At 43.5% G+C, this 22,936-nt stretch overlaps 1 protein-coding gene across 1 annotated transcript in view; it reads right to left on the bottom strand.

Annotated features, from left to right (window-relative positions):
* LOC142969641 (partitioning defective 3 homolog B-like) overlaps positions 1-22,936 on the bottom strand; it is a 171,639-nt gene that overhangs the window by 69,948 nt on the left and 78,755 nt on the right. Inside the window, exons 15-19 of the mRNA XM_076109639.1 lie at positions 21,926-22,031; positions 21,620-21,750; positions 18,723-18,767; positions 9,383-9,598; positions 6,911-7,139 (exon numbers count right to left, since the gene is read on the bottom strand). Of these exons, the coding sequence (XP_075965754.1) occupies positions 6,911-7,139; positions 9,383-9,598; positions 18,723-18,767; positions 21,620-21,750; positions 21,926-22,031 (727 nt within the window). The remainder of the gene's footprint in view (positions 1-6,910; positions 7,140-9,382; positions 9,599-18,722; positions 18,768-21,619; positions 21,751-21,925; positions 22,032-22,936) is intronic.

The following is a 22,936-nucleotide window of genomic DNA, read 5'->3' as shown; positions in this document are numbered from 1 at the left end:
TTTAAACGGTGCAATGTAGAAGATATGACTAGAATACTAATTTATAACAGGTTACAGGTCAGCTCTGCTCAATAGCAAGACATTTCATAGTTATATTATATGAGGCTTTTGGGAAAATGAGGGAAAAGTACTACATTTTGAAAAGTAAATAGGGTGCACAAAAACATGTATTTCTCCACAGGGTCAACTTCACCAGTGAAGATGAACAAGACCAATTAGAATAAACATCTTTTTCAGCAAATGGAAGGGAAAAGAGCAGCCAGGGAGGTATAGAGGGAAGCGTAAAGATGTGTGACGATAATGGACACCTACAGCTTAATTATAGGCCTGCCTCCTCTCTCTAGGCCCTCTTGCTCTTACCGGGCTATACTGGGAGGCAACGTGCACGGATACAAACACACAATTGAATGACTATACACACTTAGATATGGGCAGAAACATATAGAAGCCACAGACATACATCAAGTAGAAAGTGTCTGTCCTTGGGTGTGCTTGTGGCCTTTTCATGTGAGGGAAGCGACAGAAATAGAAAGCTATACGTTCTAGGGATGCCAGTGTGTTTCTCTTTGTACCTGCGAGCATGTGCAAGGAGAACAAGGAGATGGAAGTAAATAGGAGGTAAATCGACTTGTCTCATGATGTCAAGACACTCATGTTTGACCTTTTCCTTCTCTCTGCATCTTTGAGCGGAAGGCAAAAACATAAATCTGTTCTGTTTGTTTCTTTAAGTGTTCTCCTTCTGACTTCTGCCTGTCAACAACTTCCTCTTCATGTCATGTCCTTTAAAATGTCGTCGGTAGTAATTAGTTATTACGTGTCACCACGATGCACATTTACAAACTTAGAGAGGTGCTGGAGGTGAGGCTATATATATATATACAGTATATATATATATATTTTTTTTTTCTTTTTTCTGTTTTACGTTACTATTTTCCATTTCATTTATTTTTTCTATAATGAATTACTTAAATGTGGAAAATAAGAAAACATGTGTGACATGGAAGCAGAGAACTGGCTAAAGTTCAACAGGCACATCATACACACACGATCTTTTTAATTTACAAGTTACGACATTATCACTTTACATTATCAGAGAATATCAAGAACAGCTGATTAACAGCCAGTTAGGAGGAATAAATGACCTCTTTACCGTCATTAGAGGGAACAGAATGACGACTCGGGAATATTCATGACCTAACACCTCACTCTGTATGGAAAGTGTTCGGCTGGTAATTCGCATGCTAGGGAGGTTTAATTAGACACACGCTGGTTTCTTAAAGCCTCCGTAGGAGAAGAGGTAGGCTGGAAAATATAAAAACATAAAACAAACATTCAACTACTTCTAAATTTGTATTTTTATGGTGCATTTATTTAAGCCACAAGACAGTTGTAAGTAAACAATATGTACCACCACAGAACACATTCACGTGATTACTGAAGAAGGAAACATGCACATAAGAGGATGACTAAACTGAACTCGGTTCCCAGCCAGTCTCCTTGAATGTATTTAAATATCAGCTAAATTTAACAGAGCAACTAGCAGCAGGTATAATGTAACAGTCCTTCCTCGTGTTAACACTGCCGTCACTCCAACGCAACTGCATACGTGCTGTGACGAGAGTGTGTGGATGAAGCGTCAAGTTGTTACATTTTACAAATGTAGGAGCTAGCTAGCTTGCTAATTCCACCGTGCACTCATGCTACACATCAGAGGGCTGCTGGTTCCCTACCCTTTTTTCCCTTGAAGCCCCCTCCCCCCTAGTTGTATCAAAGAAAAGCTGAGCTGATTTAAACACAGATTTATTGTTCATAATGTAACGGTATTATTATAAGACGAGTGAATAGAAAGCATTAAGGCTGAGCTCTAAGGGGGGGGGGAAACACTGGTCTACACACACATACACACACGCATACATACATACATACATACATGCCAATTAGAATGGTGAACAGTGAGCAGAGTGAGAAGAGGGCTGTTCCACACTTGTGTTTCTGAATAGTCCATGAGGAGAAAAGCTACAGACAAACGAGCAGAAAAGGAGTGCAAACATCTGTGACTCTCACTTCACCTATTCTTTCTATTCTTCTGCTCTTTCTCACTCCGTCCCTCTGCCACTCCGTGGACACGCCTCCCTTTGCCATTGGCAAAAGGATCCCTGAGAGAATGGATGATTGACAAATGTGCTCCGATAACAAGCACACGCACACACACACACACACACACTCACACACACACACTCACAGATAGACACTGTAAGGAAGCAAACATTCAAATTCAATCAAACACACGCAGACACACTTGCAAACCCACACAGATGATTGGCAGGCATGACATCAGTCCGTGACACTCCAATGACTTTCTGTCATGATGTTTGATTGGCAGCTGGTGGGTCCCCCCCACCCCCTTTCATGCATGTGCTCTCTAATTATGAAACAATGACGGGCAACGTCTGGTCAAAAGAGAGGGTTTTACCTAAAGAGCTTCAAAGAGCTTTGCGTTGCCTTCACCCAAATCCGACCCTGTTGTTTGGTCGCTATGTAGCTGAAATGCTAGCTCATCGAAAGTCCTATAAAATAGATCAAATACTAGATATGGTATTTCAACTTTGTGACATCCCGGGCTGTTTGAAGCTTTGAAGGTTCATAACGTTGACATTTGAATTATAAAGCCACATTAAAATGCTGGGTGAACTTGCATGATTAATGCTGTTACATTGTCATCATATCAGTGGCATAAAATGATCTTAAAATGACATTAATGTCCTTTATCAAAATCATCTGTGGGACAATAAATCTTCCAACAAAATGAGTTATCGTGACAGACCTATGCAATAGTCCACCTTCCCCTCACTCTCTCTCTCAAACACACACGCAGCCAAGTCCTCAGTCTGCACCCACATGTGTGTATGTAGACAAAACCGACGAGTTATATTCATTAAAGAAAGTTGATTTAATAAAATAAAAGAGTAACTTAGTTCAGCTTACTCAAATTGTGGATTTTGCCAAAGGATTGATTTTTTTAAGGTGATGACATCTTAAATATGACTACTCTTGAATAAGCTACGATTATAGTAGTTAGAAGCGTCTTCTGAACTGTACTTTTTAATGGTATTCTCTTACCTTATTTCCTTATTTCCCTTTAGTTTGCAATTATTAGCTAACTGCATTTGTTATTTGTCCCGTTTCTACATGTTAACATTGTTACACTGCTAACTAGTGTTAAATAATGTTTCTATGATGCTGTATATTGAATCATTATCTTATTATTTGAATAATGAGAAATTAAAAAAACAGATGTCCTTGCCTGGCCAGTAAAAGCACCGCTATCGTGGAGATGGGCTGACGATCCCGACGCCGGAGCGCTCTACGTCTAACAGAGGTGCTACATTATGACCAGGAGAGAGAGGAAAGAGGCAAATATGGCAGAGAGCGTAATTACAGGCGTCAACGAGGGGTGAAGAAAGAGAATCAAAGAAATCGACGGCGCTCTAATTGTAACCTTAACTTCCTGTGCTTTATCTGATCCCATTCACACGTTTTCATATGGTGGCTGCGTTCTCCAATTATATTACCTTCACGCATTTTCTTTTGTAAGTACATCATTTATTCGACGGTCAGTAAACATGTATGACACAAGAGATACGCACACAGGAAAGGGAGGCGAGTACAGCCGCGCTTCGATTACAGCCGAGCTGGCAACCCTGCATTAATTACCATAGATTCTCATAAATTCACACCATTTGAAATCTGAAAATGAACAGCATCCACAGATACTTCACAACACACATGAACAATCGCATAAACATGTCGCACTGCCCCTCTTTGGTTCTCACAGACCTTTCACATTCACAGTCTCACCTCATAGACTACCACATTTCTATTTGTACACACACACCCCGTACTCTGGAAGCACGCTGTGAACCCACGTCGATCGTGTTCGTAGAGCGGTAAGCTGCGGTTGAAGGTGCGTGTGTATGTGTGAAAGATGCATATTCAGAATGTTTCAATATCAACCTCAACGGGTCTGAGCGAAGAGGAAAGTGTCACATGACTGCAGACATTTTGGAAACACACACACACACACACACACACACACACACACACACACACACACACACACACAGTGTCTGAGGAAGATTCACAGCAACTGCGTGCCAGCTATATGACAACCATCTGACGGTGTGACCAATCATGTTCTATCACCACATGATTATTCATGACGGTAGGATGGTCACCATCGTCCTCACACACACGCACACACAGATGATTGGCATGACTGATTGGCAGGTGGCAGCAGTTCAGATGACAGAGTGAACGAGCAAGCTGTCCACTTTAAAGGGCATTCTAAACAAACTCTCACCGTCTGACTCTAATGCCCGGGTCAACAGAGCGAATGGCACATTACAGAGATTACGTTCAACTTCTCTACACTTCCAATCCCTCTCTCTTTTCATAAGAGACGAACTTACTATTAACGTCATAGTAACAATGCCAAAGTGTGTCTTTGCAGTTGGTGCATAGAAACAGAATGCAGCATGTGGTGAAGAGATCTTGTGTTTCAAACGTGTGAAACAAGCCAATGAGGTACATTTACATTTACTACAGTAGAAGCACACACCCCGCAGTAAGGTTGAGCGTCCCATACCTCCTCTCCTCCAGACCATTAGGCCAATCAAAGCCGGCCTTAGATGAATGTGACAAATCAGCAGCGTGCCCTAGATTGAACTGTACTGAATAGCACCAATTTGCCTTTTCAGTCTACCTCCATTACAGGCAATCAAATGCAGATAGGGAGCTGGAGCTGGAGGGAGCAGACCAGAGAGGAAAAAATTTCAAATAGTGCAAAGATTATGGGGGTTGGGGGTGTGAAAAGAGAGAGAGAGAGAGAGGTTACAGAAATATGTCTCGATTGAGAGAGAGGAGAGAAAGGGAGAGATTATCTCCGGGCTCTAATCAAGGCCCTCTTATGGTGATGAGAGATGGGGTGTAGAGGAAAGGTCTAAAATATCCTCGGGTGTATTATGTGGTTTCTTAAGGCACTTAAGGCGAGCCGTGATGGGGGAATTACTGGTGAGTTGAAAGGACGGATGGAAGGAAGGATAGGTGCACAGAGGGAAGACTCGGTTAGATTAAACTGGAGATATTCTCCAGTGTGTTGTATAGGCTGTCGGGGCCATAATAACACATGGTGGAGGAGAGACGGATGAACATGGAACGAAGGGATTGGGCGTCACCTTCCCTGAACTCTGAAGCACTTAAAACATTGCTAAGACGGTAAGACAGAGTGAAAGAGTGAAGGAGGTAAAAAAAGGAAAAATATCTTCAGGGGTGTCAGAGCTGTAATGGTGAAAGGGCAACAGAGGATCGCGGGGGAGGACGGAGGCGGAGAGGGAATGATCGAGATCCTCGGGTGTGTAATCTGTGCATTCATAGAAATACATCACATGGTGCCATAGCTGGTCCATTGGTTGTATATATACCTTACACATCGGTCTATGCTAACACCATAAAACATAAACCACAAAAAAACTTTACCCGCAGTAATCCACAGACCTGTCCACAGTGTGGATGGATTTCACTGATAGAAAACAGCACACACCCGTCAATTATAAACAGGCTTAGGTATAAAGAGTATTTACACTCTCAACTGCACGACTAAGACATCACAGATAGAAATACCTTTGCTCTCCATCAGAACACTTCTTACTAACGACTGAACCTAGAGGCAAAAGCACACTGAGGTGAGAATGAGGAGAACAAGGTGGAAAAGAGGTGAAGAAGTAGGTGGAGGCTTTCAAAGAAAACAGCACAGAACCTATTAAATCAAGTACAATTCGTGCGTAGTACTCTAATTGCGTAATATTTCGCTTTAAATAACATGCAATTCCGAGATATAATCTTTGCGGTACAATCGGACTTTGCGATCTGGAAGTGTTTCTCTGTGTTCTGGCTCACGCAGACCGCTTTAGTCGGTGTGTTTTGAAGGGCAGCGGCCGAATTCTCCAGAATCAAATTGCTGTTTTTCTTAAGATCCGAATCTATGTAATGGTCACGTGAAATCCCCCTTTTCAGAAGCAACCTGGCGTTAGGTAGCAATTAAGGTGGAAAGTACAAATCGTTCAGTGAAACACTTCGCCCCATTCATGCTGTGTGTCTGCTTGAATGCCCCATTCACATTGGAAGATATAGTGTTTAAAGTTAATCACATGAAATAGTTCTGACAGATAATTTGCACCACCTCTTAAGGAAATTGGGGCACCGCTCTCAGAGTGGCCTTTGTGTGTCTTTATGAGATAGTGTTTCATGGAGAAAAAAAAAAAAAAGACCTCAGTGTTCATGTGTAAGGTTTATTTTAGTCTGATATAGAGTGAACACATGAGGTGAGCAGAGATGGTGAAAAAAACAAACTCAAAAAGGTTTTTGTAGATGACGGACGCCATTAGTCTGATTTTGTGACTTTCTCCAAAGCACTCGCCCAACATTACCATTACGAATGTAAACAATGATAATGGATATTGTTAGCACTCACAGCTGTCGAGCTAGCAGCTTGTGGAGGACTCTGTCGACGCGCAGTTAGTGCACGGACAGAGAGCGTGCAGGCAGCCAGTGGGTTTGATTCATTGATTGCTGTCAATGTGAATTTCAAGCTTTTAAGGTTATATTTAAAAGAAAGAAGATTAAGACAGCTTACAACACACATTGTATTTGGATATCATGTTCATATAACAATGAGACTATTGATTCTATCTGACACAAAATGACCCTCAAACACACACTAGAAATAGTTTATGACATGCTGGATAGAAGGGATTTTAGCATTTGACCACAAACGCATGCTTACGACCAACAATAATCATCTCACCTGCTCTTTCACACACTCTCACACACACACATACACACGGTTACTTACCGTAACAGGCCAAAGCCTATTTTCTTGCTCTTCTTCTCCGTCTCCTCAGGCTCCCCTGCTTTCTTTTTCTCCTTCTCCTTTCCTTTCCCCTTATTCTTGTCCTTCTTCTTAGTTTTCGGTTTCTTTTTCTTGTCTTTTTTGCCTTTCTCTTCTGTCCGATCCTCCAATCCCTGACGGGATGAACTACTTGCAGGGGTGTCCCGGCCTGAACTCGGCTCTGAACCGTCATCTAGAGGGAATAGAAGAAGAGGACAAGAAAGATGGGGGTTAAAGGGAGTGGGGGGGGGGGGGGGGGGGGGGGGGGGAGACAGTGTTTTACAGTGTGAGTAGCAAAAGTTAAAGTTAAAGAAAGTGATTGCACTGTGCTGTGTCCACTTTCACCATTTTGTTAGATTTAAATCAAATGTTTACACAAAGACACTCAAATGATCAACACTAACAACTGTGGATGGATGACTTTAAGTTGATGTAATGATGACTCTTTGTAAACTAGCATTACCAATGAGATGCGTCATGGAAGTGCTAAACCTAATGAAAGATGTATCATTGAAAGCCTGATTAAAACAACACGACATATCAGATTCAGATATGACACAAGCATGCATACAAACAAAAAGAAAAACAACGATGTACATGTTCACAACTGAAGAGCTAGCATACGTACAGGCACATAATGTTGAACTTTTCCTCCTCAACACCCCCGTGGCTGATTTATTAACGTTACAGTGAAATAATTAGGAATAAGACAGAGAAGACGTTTAAAGCGTAAACTTTGATGCCTCATTACTTCTTCGACAGACTGGAGGCCTGGTCTTGAATTACAATGATCACACACACACACACAAGCACACACACACACACACACACACACACACACGCACGGAGACCACTTGTCAGATTTTATAAAATAAACAAACCAAATTAGTTACTTCAATTGAGATTTAACCTTGTGTAGACATTCACTTCAGACTTAATTACAAAGGCTGTCTAACAACCGAATGGTATTGTAATTGTGTGTGTGTGTGTGTGTGTGTGTGTGTGTGTGCAAACAGCCAACATTGATGCTGTGACATATTTTAACCATGCGCCTCATATTCTGTTTACGACTGATTGTCGGTACGGTGTGTGAATAAGGAGACATAAGAAGTGTATATATATAAAAAAAAAGACAGAGAGAGAGAGTGACAGAAAGAGCCATTTAGCTCTATAATCCATCCCAGCTGACATGAGGCATCAAAGCCAATGACTCAAAGCCTCTGTTGAATCGTCCTCTTGACAACTAAATTCACTGGAAACTGTGAAGCGCTGCAGTTAGCTCGGAACCCACACAATACATCAGCTACTCATGCACCCCGGACTAAATATTCACTGTCACAACGTTAGCGATGGTTGCCTTCCTGATCACCAGCAGTCTACCACTCAGTCAAAAACGCACAAATAGTAGCTGAGCAGCATTTACATTAACACTGCGGTGAAGATACCGTTTAAGCCCAAGCAAAGGTACAGGCAGAGAGAAGCAGAGAAGGAAAGACAGGGATCCTCAGGGCGCTGCAGAGAACCGTTTCCTGTCAATTAACAGCAGCTCTGGAAGTGCTGAACATTTAGAAAGACGGTGACAGATGCGGCCACTGTGTGTGCGTGCGTGTGTGTGTGTGTGTGTGTGTGTGTGTGGTGTTGACATGCCCTATTAGTCCTATCCTGTGTGAATGTAGTGATCTGAAACAGCCGACTCATTACTCTAGTGGTGACTGATAAGAGCTCGCTGCTAATAACACAGCTGGGAATTGGACTGCACCTCCCGGTGAAACAAATAAAACAAAAACAAGAAGCTACAATTCAGCTCCTGGATAAATATTTAAAGCTAAAAGCTCAGATCTGAATTGAATCACGTGTTGAAAAGGCAACGCTGCTGCTTAGCTTCATACGTGTTGACAGTAATGGCGTTCTTCTGGCAATGCCCGAGTCGTGCTTTGCTAGCCAACGTTCTGGGTTGTTCTTCACTGAACTAATGAGATTTGACAGCGGTCTTGAACTGCGCTGAGATCACTAGTGGCTTTTTGAAATAGTAGCCGAGGTTGTTATCGGGGAACACACTGAAAATAAGCAATGAGTATTCATCAATCGCCATGAGAGAGAAATCCATGTTGAGGCACTAAAGATGTATGTGATCATTGCATATGAGTCACACATTTTTGCATTGTCAACAGAAAAACAGCTACTGGGACGTCACTGAGAGATGTGGGACATATTTAAACGTTTCAGTGTGAAATAGTGATAAAGTGTGCATCTTTATCGCTACCTTAAACACACACACACACACACACACACACACACACACACACACACACACACACACACACACACACACACACACACACACACACACACACACACACACACACACACACACACACACACACACACACACACACACGTCCCCATCTTAACGGACTGACACCCTCCATCCCTTACCTTCATCTTCTTCAGGCGGCCCATCGTAGGACTTATCGATTGCTGCTCGGAAGCTCTCGTTGCAGCCTCTTCCTCTGACCATATTTGGGCGAGGTCGATGGAAGGGGAGGAGTTCGTTCTTTCTGTTAACCTCTGACATGGCCGTCTGGAGGCTCTCCAAGGAGCTGGACTTTTTCAGGCCGAGGGTGGGGCCGAGTTCCACAGGAGTCGATGGAGCTGCTGGACACAGAGAGAGACACAGGGAAGAAGACAGAGACGGAGACAAAGGGTAAGAGATATGCCTCTGTCAGGTTGCTTTGTTTGGCTGCTGCTACAGGGGACTTGGTATGGTATGGTTTTGGGTTTTTGAGATCATCAAAATGACGATTATTATCCATTTTTCATGAAACATAATTATAATTCAACTAAAATGTCCATGAATGTGTTACTGCTATCAAATATACTGCTACAAACAGAAGACAAACCACCTGTTCTGCATGTAGACAGACGAGTGTCTTTTTACTCCAGGTCTGATCAAACAGGTTTACCGTGCTGTGCTTTGCTCCGATTGGTTTAAAAAGCCTGTGGAGACAGTGGCTCGGAGCCAGAAAGACCGCGACATGGCTGAACTCTGGAGAGCAGAGCCAGGGGAAAAAAATACAGTGATGCAGTTAACTATGCCGTCGTTGAGGTTGTGATGGATGTGAGGTCTGCTTCACTGTTGCTAGTTCTCCATCCATCATCACAAGTATACCGTGAGAGATATTACTGAGGGAGGGAGGGATCCAGCAGAAGGGATGATGTGGAGGAGGACGGATGAGAAGAAGCAATGGTGGAGGTATTTAAGGTAAAGAAGCAGCAGTTTCACAGTACGTAAAGTCCACAAGTGGTGTAAAAAAACATTGCCTTACGCAGGCTCTCTAGCGATTAATGCCATCCTGCTGCAGAGACCCAGCCAAAGCTAATGACATGCCGAGTGCTGAAGTTGGATCAGGTTCAGCCTCAAGCCCACTGTGAGGCGTCCACCTCTTGTGAGGATTGCAGATTGTAAGACAAAAGAGGGAGCGGAGGTAATGTGTGCTTCCAATTTGGTTTGTCACTGTGTGACACCTCAAACAGGGGAGTCACTGATGGTGGGCAAGATGGGGAGAAAAAGGGGGGAGGAGAGGAGCAACGACAGGAAGAGAGCAAATTAAGTTTCCTCAGGGGAATACCACGGTGGCAGAGAGGGAGACAGAGAGAAATGGGGAGGAAGGGAGAAAGGCTGGGCTTGCTGCCAGCTCAAAATACTGGTAACACACACACACACACACACACACACACACACACACACACACACACACACACACACACACACACACACACACACACACACACACACACACACACACACACACACACACACACACACACACACACACACACACACACTTTGGATGCCTTGCTGGCTCTGGCTTGTCGATATGATGCCACTGTGATTCATGATAGCTAAACCTGCATCACTTTAGCTAATGATTCTCTATACACACACACACACGTGTGTGTGTGTGTGTGTGTGTGTGTGTGTGTGTTTTTTATCAAAGCATAGGAGATGAGAGGGCTGATGTGACTTCCACATCTATTTAAACAACCATTAACCAAACACACACACACACATAAAGAGTAATACCGTGCAGAGAATGTATGCACATACATAATGTAAGTCTGCTGCTAGGAGAGGAGACCGACGAGGGCCGTGACATGTGACACTCCCATCCATAAGCACGGTGTGCGTGACATTCAGATACATAATGAGAGGTAAACATAATACAGGTGCTGTGTGATGGATCTACATGGACTCAAACCTGAGACTCGTCTGATTCTGGAGCTTTTTTGGTAGAGTTAACTGATATGAGATTAGAGGTTTTTTTGTTAGTAGCACCAACTGTAAGAACAGCACCATCCATCCCAGTATGCATCTATGAATCAAGTCTAGATCCGTCCCACACAGAGCGGGGATGTCATTTCTAAACTCTGGCTACTTTGCGATTTAACTTCTTGTCAAAAGAACAGGAAGAGCAGGGTCTCTATGTACCATCAGGGAAATACTCACTTTTCCTCCCACAGCATGTCAAAAGTGAAGGAGATGTAATCAAATTCAAGCCCAGTATCTACAGTAGCAAAGCCTCCACAGCATTCTTCTCTGTAACCAGATCTTTTCTTCTCCCCATCTTGATCAAAAAAAAGAAGTCAAGGTCAACAGGGTCTGCTGAGCTTTTTCATATATGTCCCAGGGTATTACAGGGTGTTACTAACTTCATTATAACATGAAATACATCTGCATGGAAGCGTCTGTGTTTGTTATGACTACTGGTGACCGGCTTAATAACTTCCAGAAGCTTACCAGGACTGTGGCCATCAGCCTGAAGCAGGACGCAGCCAGAACGTTATTAGATGCTTGGCCAAAGAGCACAGCAGGCTCTTCAATCTCAGAAGAAAATGTATTTTAAGAGACATGCCATATGCAAAAAAAAAAAAGAGAAAGAAATAGTCTATTCTGGGGCCGAGAGTGGCGTGTATTCTAAATAGATGATCCGCTGTTTGAAAACTCTGAGGGCCGCGGATTAGAGCTGCCAGTAACATTTGAGCCGAGGCCACCAATAGCATGAAAAAACTCCACATTAATTGTCCAGGATTGTGTTTGATGTATTATTCCTTCTATTCACACTCTAATCAGAAGACTCTACAAGCCAACATGTTTGCAGTTGCCAACAACACTCTCAAAACAGAGGCAACCTCAAAGTTAAACCAGCCTCTGACGTTCCTATTTCAGTTACAATGAATCCGTAATCCGCCATACTTAGGCTCCAAAGACATGCTTAGATTTGTCCGTGTTTAGTCACGCATTGCTTTCTCTAGATTAATACATTCCATATGAAAGTACGCGTGTGATGTTAGCCATTCATGTTCAGTGTAAGCAGGCAGGGTCCAGGTTCGTCTTCCACTGGGGATCTACAAGGTTTGAGGGCGATTGAACACACTGGTGTACGCACACTGCGACCCCCGAGTCCAAACGTGTCCGTTTGCAGAAAGCCGGGTAGTAGGACGAAATAAATAGTATTATAAATAGCTTAGTGGTGTTGGGCTGTGTTATCAGGGAATGAACGGCACACACACACACACACACACACACACATATATGTAAGTACAAGCACACAGACACTGGGTGATGAGCATGCATCTACATACTCTAACACACACTCACACACAGTATTTTGCTGTGAGTAGCAGGATTTGTGTCATAAATGTAATTACTTCCGTCCAACTGTAAGATGATAGAATTAAGCTGCTTTTAGAGAGAGAGAGAGAGAGAGAGAGAGAGATTGAGGGAGAGAGAGAGAGATATTGAGAGAGAGAGAGATTGAGGGAGAGAGAGAGAGAGATTGAGATTGAGGGAGAGAGAGAGAGATTGAGATTGAGGGAGAGAGAGAGAGAGAGAGAGATAGAGATATTGAGATATTGAGATTGAGGGAGAGAGAGAGAGATTGAGGGAGAGGGTGTGAGAGTGGGGCGTTGGCAGAGAAAAACAGACACCGTGAGAGGATGCTATAGAAAGAGAAACAAAGAGACTGAGAATGTGAGTGAAGGAGAGAGGATGGGAGTGACAAATAGATAGGGGAGGGGAGAGAGAGTTAGAGAGAGGGGAGGGGAGGGGAGGGGAGAGAGAGAGAGAGAGAGAGAGAGAGAGAAAGAGAGAGAGAGTGGGAGAGAGAGAGAGAAAGAGAGTGGGAGAGAAGAAATATAAAATTGAATACAAAACACAAAGAGAGAGAAACGCCAAGCTATCCCAAGGCTATTTCGTTGGCAGGAAGGCAATGGGCTACTTTGAAAGTCAAAATTACACCAAGGAGCGGCTTGGCAGCAGGCTGCAGCAACAAAGCCAGCAGATTCGACAACAGCACCAACTTCTTTCTAGTCCACCAAAGCACACTTCAGAAGCTCTCATAAGGAGATGCAACTCCATTGCTGCTTTCTATTTCTACATCACACACACCCAGACCCTTTGGTTTGTTTTTCAGCGAGGAGAGAATTTGGCTTCTCTCACCGTCCCGTCAGTGGAAGTTCCCTCGCGCTCTGTTTGAAAAACATTCTTTTTATGCAATCAGTGAATGTTTCACAGGACAATTTACCCAATTCAACATAACATGATGTGCATTACTCAACTTGTGTGCATCCATATGAGGTACTAGTGAGAGTCTACGAGAGTGTTTGCATCTGCAGTGACATCCACGGCTGTGGAGGGAAGATCATTCCTGTGAGCAACAGTTTCTTGCATATTATATGTCTGTGTGTGTGTGTGTGTAGCAGATGAAATGAGGTTTTGCTATCCCCCAGGGCTCCATAATAATTGAACGGGCATCATAAACTGTGCAGTCATGTGACATCCTCCTCGGCCTCAGACTTTAGTGTTTGCAGGTGCTGCTGCACTGAACAGCAACAAATAAACAAGAAATACTCAGCAGATATAATGCAAATATCCCAACAACAAGGAACCGGTCCTGATTCCCAACAGTAGTTAATGTGTCCTTTCTATATCTTTAAGCCAGATAATGCATCTTAACCGGATATTCCACGTACTATACTGATATTCTCATGTAGGAGTTTTGGTTGTGTGACGTTCTTATCCATAGTCAGTGTATTACAGCAGATGGCTATTGGCATGCCCCCATTTTGGAGAGACAAACAGGAGTGTGTGCACGGGAATGTACACATTTAGAGTACATGCAGTGTCCTGTAGTGTACTACAGTTACAGGAAACAGTATATTTCTTGTACACAAACAAGCACACACACACTCTCTTTCCACAGACGACACAACTCTTCCAAAATGAATCCATCAAAGGGAATTTAACTGATTAGTCCAGGACAGAAACAAATGGCTCTCTCTCTCGCTCTCATGCATCATACAATGTACAGTTAAGTACATGTCAGTGATCAGTGTCTACAGCCTGATGGAGACGAATGGCTGTACCAGCAAGAAACGACAGCGCTGACCATCTCCTGATTACTGCTCACCTTTATTGGCTTACTGCGGGAGATGGAGAGGGGTCAGAGGGCATTCAATATACAAGAGAGGCAGCCCAGAGCACACATGAAGACGATCAACCGTCAGTGTGCGCTAAACACATCTGACAGAGTACAGACGAAAACGCATGCACCAGCAAAAGGTATTCAAGATCAAGCACACACAGATCCACACTAAGTGAAGTATGAAGGCAGAAAGGATGGAGAAGCAGGGATTGCTTAGTTCAGCCGTTTTGTGTGTGTGTGTCTAGCAGCGACGAGTGGTGTCCGCACACATGCACAAAGCCACGCGGACAAATGAATCCATCAATCCACATCAGCCTAACAAGGTGGCTTTCAGGTTAAATCCACAGCAAAGTCTGCGAGAGCCAGAGAGACGGGGAAACAATGAGGGGGTGATACAGAGAAGCAAAGAAACGGGAGAGAAATTAAGAGACAATCAGAGAGAAACAGAGAAAGAGAGAGAGAGAGATGTGGCTCTCTAAAGACACAGTTGTTGGCAGAGTCTTGTCCGTGTGTGACTGTCGTAGTCAAAGTCAAAGTTCCACGAGGGAGAGATTCAGACAATGGACTGCACCAGCCTGCCTCGGCATCACACCGGCCCCCCCGGCATGCACACACACACACACACACACACACACACACACACACATTTTCAGAGAGATGCTGTTCGTTCTAAGCTCCTCAGCCTGTTTGTCAGCCTCTAAGCCTGAATGGCGTTGGCAAGGAAGAGAGTGAGCTAGAGAGCAAGAGACTGACACACAGAGAGAGAGAGAGAGAGAGAGAGAGAGAGAGAGAGAGAGAGAGAGAGAGAGAGAGTCGGTGGTGGTGGGTTGGAGGAACCACAATACAGCAATACAAACGCATTCAAACAGAAAACTTCAACAGAAGCAGACAAGCATTTTGACTGTTGAGTATTTTCGTAACACCAGTTTACTCACAAGTATAGACGAATCATTTCACAACATGAGAGCATTTTACCAGTGGAAGCGCCTGTGTTAGGACCAGTGCAACTGTTAGACGCTCACACACATGCATAACTTGCAGAACTGCATAACTGAAGACATTCGCACACTCCTCTGACTCACGCACACACACACACACACACACATCTTCACTTTCTCCTGAAATGCTTTTCATCATTCCTGTGGATATGCATTGCTCACCGTGTATTTTCACAAGGAAACATCTCTAATACATTGACACACACACACACACACACACACACACACACACACACACACACACACACACACACACACACACACACACACACAGAGCTCAGAGTAGTCCCCGTCGCCAAAGGAAAACCCGGTGAAAGAAACGCAGCTGCAACCGTTTGTTTTATGTCCCGTCAGCAGAAAGCCTTTGACTGTACCGTCTTATTTGAAGTGGCTTCAGGAGAGAATCAGTCTCAACTCAAGAACAATACGGACCGATACATATATACATATTCAAGTGTACTGAATGTACACTGAATGTTATGACAGTGACTTGAATGATGTCCTATTAGCATGTATCTTGAAGCATCTCTTCTATCGCTCTGACTGTATTTCACGTGTTTCTAACTTCCACAGCTGATTTGATTCATTACTGCAACGCTTGAGCTCTGGTTCCTCTGTGCCACCACAGAGAATGTGAGACATGTGACCACAAAGCCACACACACACAATTTCTTATCCTGTGTTAGTATTAATGCAGTATGTGAGTGACAAGTATGTTTGCTTTTTGTTCGTTTACTGAGGGGAGTTTGAAATATCCACTCAGCTTCAGCCTCTGCACTCGGGAAATGCATTTAGTCACAAAAACACACTCAGTCACACAAACCTGCTCATTTTCAGAGAGGGTTTCCACACACACACACACACACACACACACACACACACACACACACACGCTATATATAAAATGGTCTCCCATTTCGGTCATCTCAGATTCTGCAAAATTATAATATAATATGAAATCTTCCAAGGTTCACATTTTCCACAGGATGATGGAGACTTTCCATTACCATAACATTACCCTAACGGTAATAGTTTCGTGTGTGTGTGTGTGTGTGTGGTTGCGGTGCAGTCGCATAGTGGTTTCTTGGGATGTGGAGGGAAAGACCATTGCTGAAAGTGAAAAAAACCTTTCCCAGAAGTCATTGTCTTTAAAGTCCTCACTTGCCAGGACCCCGCCCCTCTCTCGACCAAAGTCCATGCAGCTGTCTGTCGTCTTTATGAGATATAAAAAATACATTAGAGCGGAGGAAAGTGGGTTGGAACAAAGTCTCACGCTTGCCAGGCACACACTCTCTTTAACAGCTCTCTGGGCTTTGTGGGCTTGTAAAACAGGAGACACGTTGACAAGCAACAGGTACAGGGAAAAATATTGAGAAATAAAAAAATAATAATAATAAAGTCTGGAAATAAAGACATGGACCCTGAAACCCCAGACATTGTGAACCTGTCTTGTAGCGGGTCCCTGTATTTAACATTTAAACATACTGTAGTTTAGCTCACTTGGTGGATATTTCTAAATACATTTCCGTGAGGTGGGGGGGAGGGGGTGGGAGGGTGCTATTGGAGCCCAACAACAAATGTTTGCCCCGGGGTTCCTTTAACAAGTTCATCTGTCCATGCTGTATACCGTTGCTGTCCTGTTCATCTCAAATCACCAGCCGTATTTCCCCAAGCCTGCTTTATTTAATTCACTCAGATCTGTTCACGAGAGACGACACGAGGGGAAGTCATTGACAATGAGACCGATTTCATTTTACAACTGGACGCAATTCACAGTTGTTCAGGGTCTTTCCTTTTGACAGTTTTCTGACGGCGGACAGAGCCATGCAAATGTCGACAGGATTGAGTTTGCCGTCAATCAAAAGGAAAGCTGTAGGAATATGCAACATGATCTATGACGTGAGAGTTTCTTCTTTACCTCTCCATGTTTACCATTTCAGTCCCTCTGAAGTAATCCTCTTTTCCTGTGCGAGATGTTCCCCTGCCTTCCCTTTTTACGTCACTGTATCTTGTCAAGAACACATTTAACCTCTGTCCCGAGCTTTGGCTCACGCAGAACACGATGTGGAGTACAGTTACACTTAAGCTACAAAGCCCAGATGAGAAACCCAAAAGGAAAAAGGAAAAAAAAGATGTTTCCCCCAATCTTTTCAGCTGTTAGAAGATAAAAGGCCTTTTTGTTTTATTATGGGTTCACTCCAATAAAACAAGTGTTCAAACCCCTCGCCTTCATTCTTTCCATATCTTGTCTTTTACGCTCCCCATATCACCTTTCCTGCTCCCTTGACAATGGTTCTGGACCTGGCACATAGAAGTCGATACAGCAGAATGTGGAAACATGCTGGACTGACGGACAACAATAACGTGGCACACAGCAAGACACACGGAGTGGAATGAGGTTGAGTGCTCTCACGTTCAAGGAGCTCCAAATGGAATAGAGGGACGTAAAAGGCAGAGTGAAAAATAAAAGTGTGTGCAGGCTAAGATGAGATGTTTTAAAGCATCACTTATCTCTGTGTCCCTTTCCCCGTGCTTTCCTTTAAGATGAGTGTCCTCTCTAATTCTGATTTGTTTCCCTGTCGTACCCTTGAGAACAAGCCCGTCCACGAGTGTCTTTAAGAAGTAGCCGTAGTATCGCCCTTCTCTTCTCTCTCTCTCTCTCCACTCTTTCTGCAAACCTTACTTTCATTTGCACTTCCAGAAAATGAAGGAGATATTTCTAGAAGGAGGAGTATAGGAGTCAAGTGTATAGGAGACAGAGAAGGAGGGATGCAGGAGGAAATTTAAAAGCAACTGGAGAGGGGGAAGAAAAGAGGAGTGAACATGGTAAATAATGGAGTGACTTCAAACACAGAGTGACGATGAGGTTGTTTTGATTGCTCACATCATTTATTTATTTTTTAAAGATAAAGAACCACTTTTTTCTTGAAAATAAAAATATATATATTCTGCTTATGCTTTTTCTTGGTCCTATTTTATGATAGTGGGGCCGGTCCCATAATGCAATTCATTCAGCAACTTAGTGTGCACTAAAGCACATTCATACGTTATCAACTTAAAGACACTTTGCTGTCTTACTTTTCTTACTTCAGTGCAACCACTTTCATTATTTCTGTTTCTTACTGTTCTACTTTCTTTTGCTCTTCATCATCCTTTTATCTTTGGATCAGACCCTTTCCTTGAGAATTAGGCAGCAATTTGTAAATGTGTGTGTGTGTGTGTGTCCGTGTCCGTGTCTCTCTGTCTTTGACACTGATGATGTGCCGTGTTAGAGGGTGTGTTTATTTGCCGTACCTGCAGAGTTTGCAGCCAGTGATCCGACGTTGCTCTCATCCGCCACTGAAACAAAAGGAACACATGTTAACACACATGCATACACTCTCACTCTCTCCATTGCTGTATGGATTCCTCCCATCTCTTCACTTCTGCATTTATAATTTCATGTGCCAGACTTGTCAAATGTGCAAACATCAAACTGCTGTCCACGTGTTCCTTATCTCTCTAACTTCTGATCTTGTTGCATTCCTCCCTCCCTCCCTCCCTCTCCTCAGCCTCTCCCTCTCCCTCGATCCTTCTCTGTTATTCTTTCTGTCTTGTTTCACGAGATGGCGGGGTGGCTGCTCTTTTTTCGCCTGTGATGTTAAGTCAGATTCACTGCTACTGAAGTCATTTCCCTTCCTCTCTTCTCTCTCTCACTTCATTTGTCATACCCCCCCTCCCTTCTTCCCTTTCTCTCTTTTAGCCACTCAATCTCTCCCTCTCACCTCTTGCACTTTACTCTCACTTCTCTTCCCAATGTTTTCACTTTTCCTTCAGTTACAGCGAATTCTCCTCCCTCTTTCCCTCCTTTGATCACCGTTCTCACCATCATTGCTCCTTGTTAATCCTCCTTTCACTTTCTGCCTCTCCCCCAGTCTCTCTTTTGCTTTTTCTCCCCCCCCTTCCTAAAGCCACAAAGGAGACCAATGCCAACAAGGAGCACATGGACTGGTAGCACTCAACTACACACACACACACACTCAAGACCACAAAAACCGAGCAGAAACATGACTTCTCCCAGCAAATACTTGTCTAATGAAAACCAAGCCTAGAGTGTAATTCAAGCTACGTGTGTGTGTCTGACGGCATCTGTCTGCGGTGAATCAACAGGACTGCTTCAGCAGCCTGCTAGCTTGTGGATCACTGTGTGTGTGTGTGTGTGTGTGTGTGTGTGTGTGTGTGTGTGTGTGTGTATGCCTACGTTAGCAGATCAGCAGATGCCACGTGTGTGACGCACACGGAGGCATGATATTAGTCAGGGCTACATGCACACTGGGGCTGTCACTTTTTCAAAAAATGAAGTTTGAACTAATGTAATTACTAGCTCGAAATGTATTCTTATTAAATCAAATGAAACCTTCATAGCTTTTTCCCGAACTGAGCTGACGTTGTTCTGTTCACATTTGCTGTAAAAAAAACATGAATAACACCCGTGAAATGAAACCTAGAGACAGAGAGAGGGACAAACACCGACAGAGGTGAAGGCAGAGAGAAAGAAAAAGAAAAAGAGACAAAGATGGATACAGCGGGAAGAACCAGAGAGGGAGTTCATCATTTGGAACCAATCTTAAATTATTCTTAAATGTTTAATTGGGCTGGCAATGAAATCAGGACAGATTAAATAAAAAATGAAATTAAGTAACTGGCCCACAAATTAAATCTCTTTTTGACAAAAACACAAACACAACAGCCAACACACACATTGGACTGATGCCCAAACAGCACTGATTCTCATATTTTCTCAAAATGTAGTTCTCATAATCGGCGGCTTGGTGGTGTAGCGGCCCTTAGCCCCGCTTGTGGCCTTTGAGAAAAGGCCCACCGTGTTATTAATCGAAGGCTGATGTCATTAAGTTTTTTTGATGGAACCTTCATAATGAAAGTAAAATCTAAATGAGCTTTCGGTACTTTTTTTAAGTGTAAACTTGTGACCACTTTCCTAGCTTCCAGCACTCTTGTCTCGTTTGTGATGTGTGAGCAATCTGTTCCCCTGAACTTTGAGCTGACAGGCTGGGAAAAAAGAAGCACAGCCGAGGGGATCTAAGAGGATTTCAGGCTGGTCCAAAGGGATACCATTTGTCCCCAGAGAAGTCAGGTCCTCCCCTCAAAACTATTTCTGGATGTAAAACATCACGTTAACCACAGATGAATCTTGTTGCTCTGCTGTCAATAATAAAACAAAAGAAAGCGGGAGAGACACTTGTTACTAAGCTGTTATTACTGCTGCTTGATGGTTTGGCAATGAAAACACATCACATCATTCGAGTAATCACAAATTAAATCCTAATTAGTTGGTCACACATTTACTAAAGTTCAAGTGTTTAAAATAGAAAAGGGATGTTGTACAGACATACAGCACAGACCGTCACTCTTATATTCATGGACGTCTGTGCTATTCAGCTAGTCTCCATCTCTTCTGTCGAATGTTCTCCCTCACACACACACACACACACACACACACACACACACATCTGGGGGTGGAACCAGCTTGAGGAGGAGAACTGGCATTTGAAACAATATGCTTTTGTTGTGCTGCGCCATCCGCTGTCATATTAAACAGATGTATGCATTAGCGCAGACACAACTGCTCATATACTAAACATATTTCTAATGTTGACGTTTTTAACAATCACTGAAATGTCACTGAGCCCTCGCGTCAGAATATCAGTAATCAGAGAGCAACAGGTGACAAAGCGGTTTGTGTATTCTTTGTCTTTTTTTTTGCATAAATAAAAGACGAAAATGAAGCTGAATTAGAATCCTCCACAAGTGGCAACGCATTCTCATTGACATTTAGACTGGACACAGTAAGAGAGGGAGAAGTTGTGTAACTGTCGATGTAAGAAGTGTCACAGTTTGACGTCCCTACAGTAAAATCAGTGTCCTCCGGCCACTGCAGCTGCGGTAGTCACAGAGGAAATCAACCGCCTCTCCACTTTCAGAAATCATGCAGCAGGCGTGAATGGTTCCCCACCTGCATGTGTAGCTGTGTGCGCTGTATGTGTGTGGTTTTACACGTCTGCATGTGGCTTTGGGGGGAGCATGCCGTCGGTGCAGCAGCCATGCATCGGCGGGGATATATTTAAGTTTCTGTGAGGATAAGATGCATGCAGCCACCATGCAGAGCAGATGAACAGAAAAGGTCTCCCCACCAGTGTGCTGCTGGTTCTGAGTCGTACCCAGGTCCATGCTCTTCGAGGCTTTCACGTGCTGGAACTGCCGCTGGCTCTGGTTCTGGGTAGGACACTGGGGCTGGGCCGGGCTGGAGGTGCGACGGTTATCTCTGAAACAAATCGAGTAGACGGTTATTCGTTCCATTTTCATTGCTACGACTCAAAGCTGCTACTTCTTCCACTTGTATCATTTGTTCTGGTTAATAATTCATATTTGCGTATCACTCATATGTAAAACACTCTGTATGGTGACTTACAATAGAAAACAAACACAAGCGCACACACCTTTCCTGTAGATAGGAGTGTTGGGCCGAGCCGCTGAACTCTGTTTCGTGTCCGTACAGCTCCCCCTCCTCTTCCTCGTCCATGTAAGAATAACTCCCATTGGTCGCTGAAAAGCAAAACAACACAAGTCTGCATTGAGACGTGGTGACGTGACGCAGCAAATCAGGAACGTTTCTAATAACTGCGCTCGTCCTTTCTGGACCACAGCAGCCGTGATTTGCTTGAATTCATTTTGGTGACAGTAAATACCGATATTTCTCCGACAGCAAAACCCATTTCTACGCCGTCCATTCATATGCTAAGCGTGTTTTTCAACACCCAGCAAATCCCCACAATACAATAGAATACACAATGAGCGTATTTAGTACGTGACTCTTCTTCTTCCAGGCCAGGAGAACGTCTCTGTCTTCACACACTCAGTTTGTTTTCACGCATCGGGATGTCGCGTCACCAGAGATTTAGTAGAAGTTATCATTCCCCAAAAAACTCCACAATTCTCGATACCCAATTTGATACAATGGTAATAAACAAAAGAATGTATCTTGCTGTGGACAGATTTTGTTTTTTTATTTTACAAAATTACATTCGAACACTTCATGACAATATTATAATTTACCGTCGCCCAATACTCGTTTATAAAGAATAGAGCCTGAACGCATCGTAATGTAACTCAATGCTACCGCTACCCTCAGCTGTGAGCTCCTATCTATGGCCAAGTGGAACTGTGCAGAGTGGGTAGAGCGCACGCCGTATATGGGCGCACGATCCTCTGAACAGCAAATCTACAGTTCACATCATTCAACCGTTTGCTGCATTCCCCGTCTCTCATTCCCCGTCTCTCATTCCCCGTCTCTCATTCCCCGTCTCTCTGCACTGTCGCTATCAAATAAAGGCATTAAATGCCCGAAAAATAATCTTAAAAGAAAAATAAAAAAACACAGATGTGTTGTTCACAATGTAGCATCTGTGGGATGGATTAACTGCGTCTTTTTGTTTACTGCGGTACTGTGA

The sequence above is a fragment of the Anarhichas minor genome, unplaced genomic scaffold, assembly GCF_050575085.1.
Source record: "Anarhichas minor isolate MPS153535 unplaced genomic scaffold, ASM5057508v1 ptg000004l, whole genome shotgun sequence".
Classification (NCBI taxonomy): domain Eukaryota; kingdom Metazoa; phylum Chordata; class Actinopteri; order Perciformes; family Anarhichadidae; genus Anarhichas; species Anarhichas minor.
This window is presented reverse-complemented; position numbering and strand designations above follow the sequence as displayed.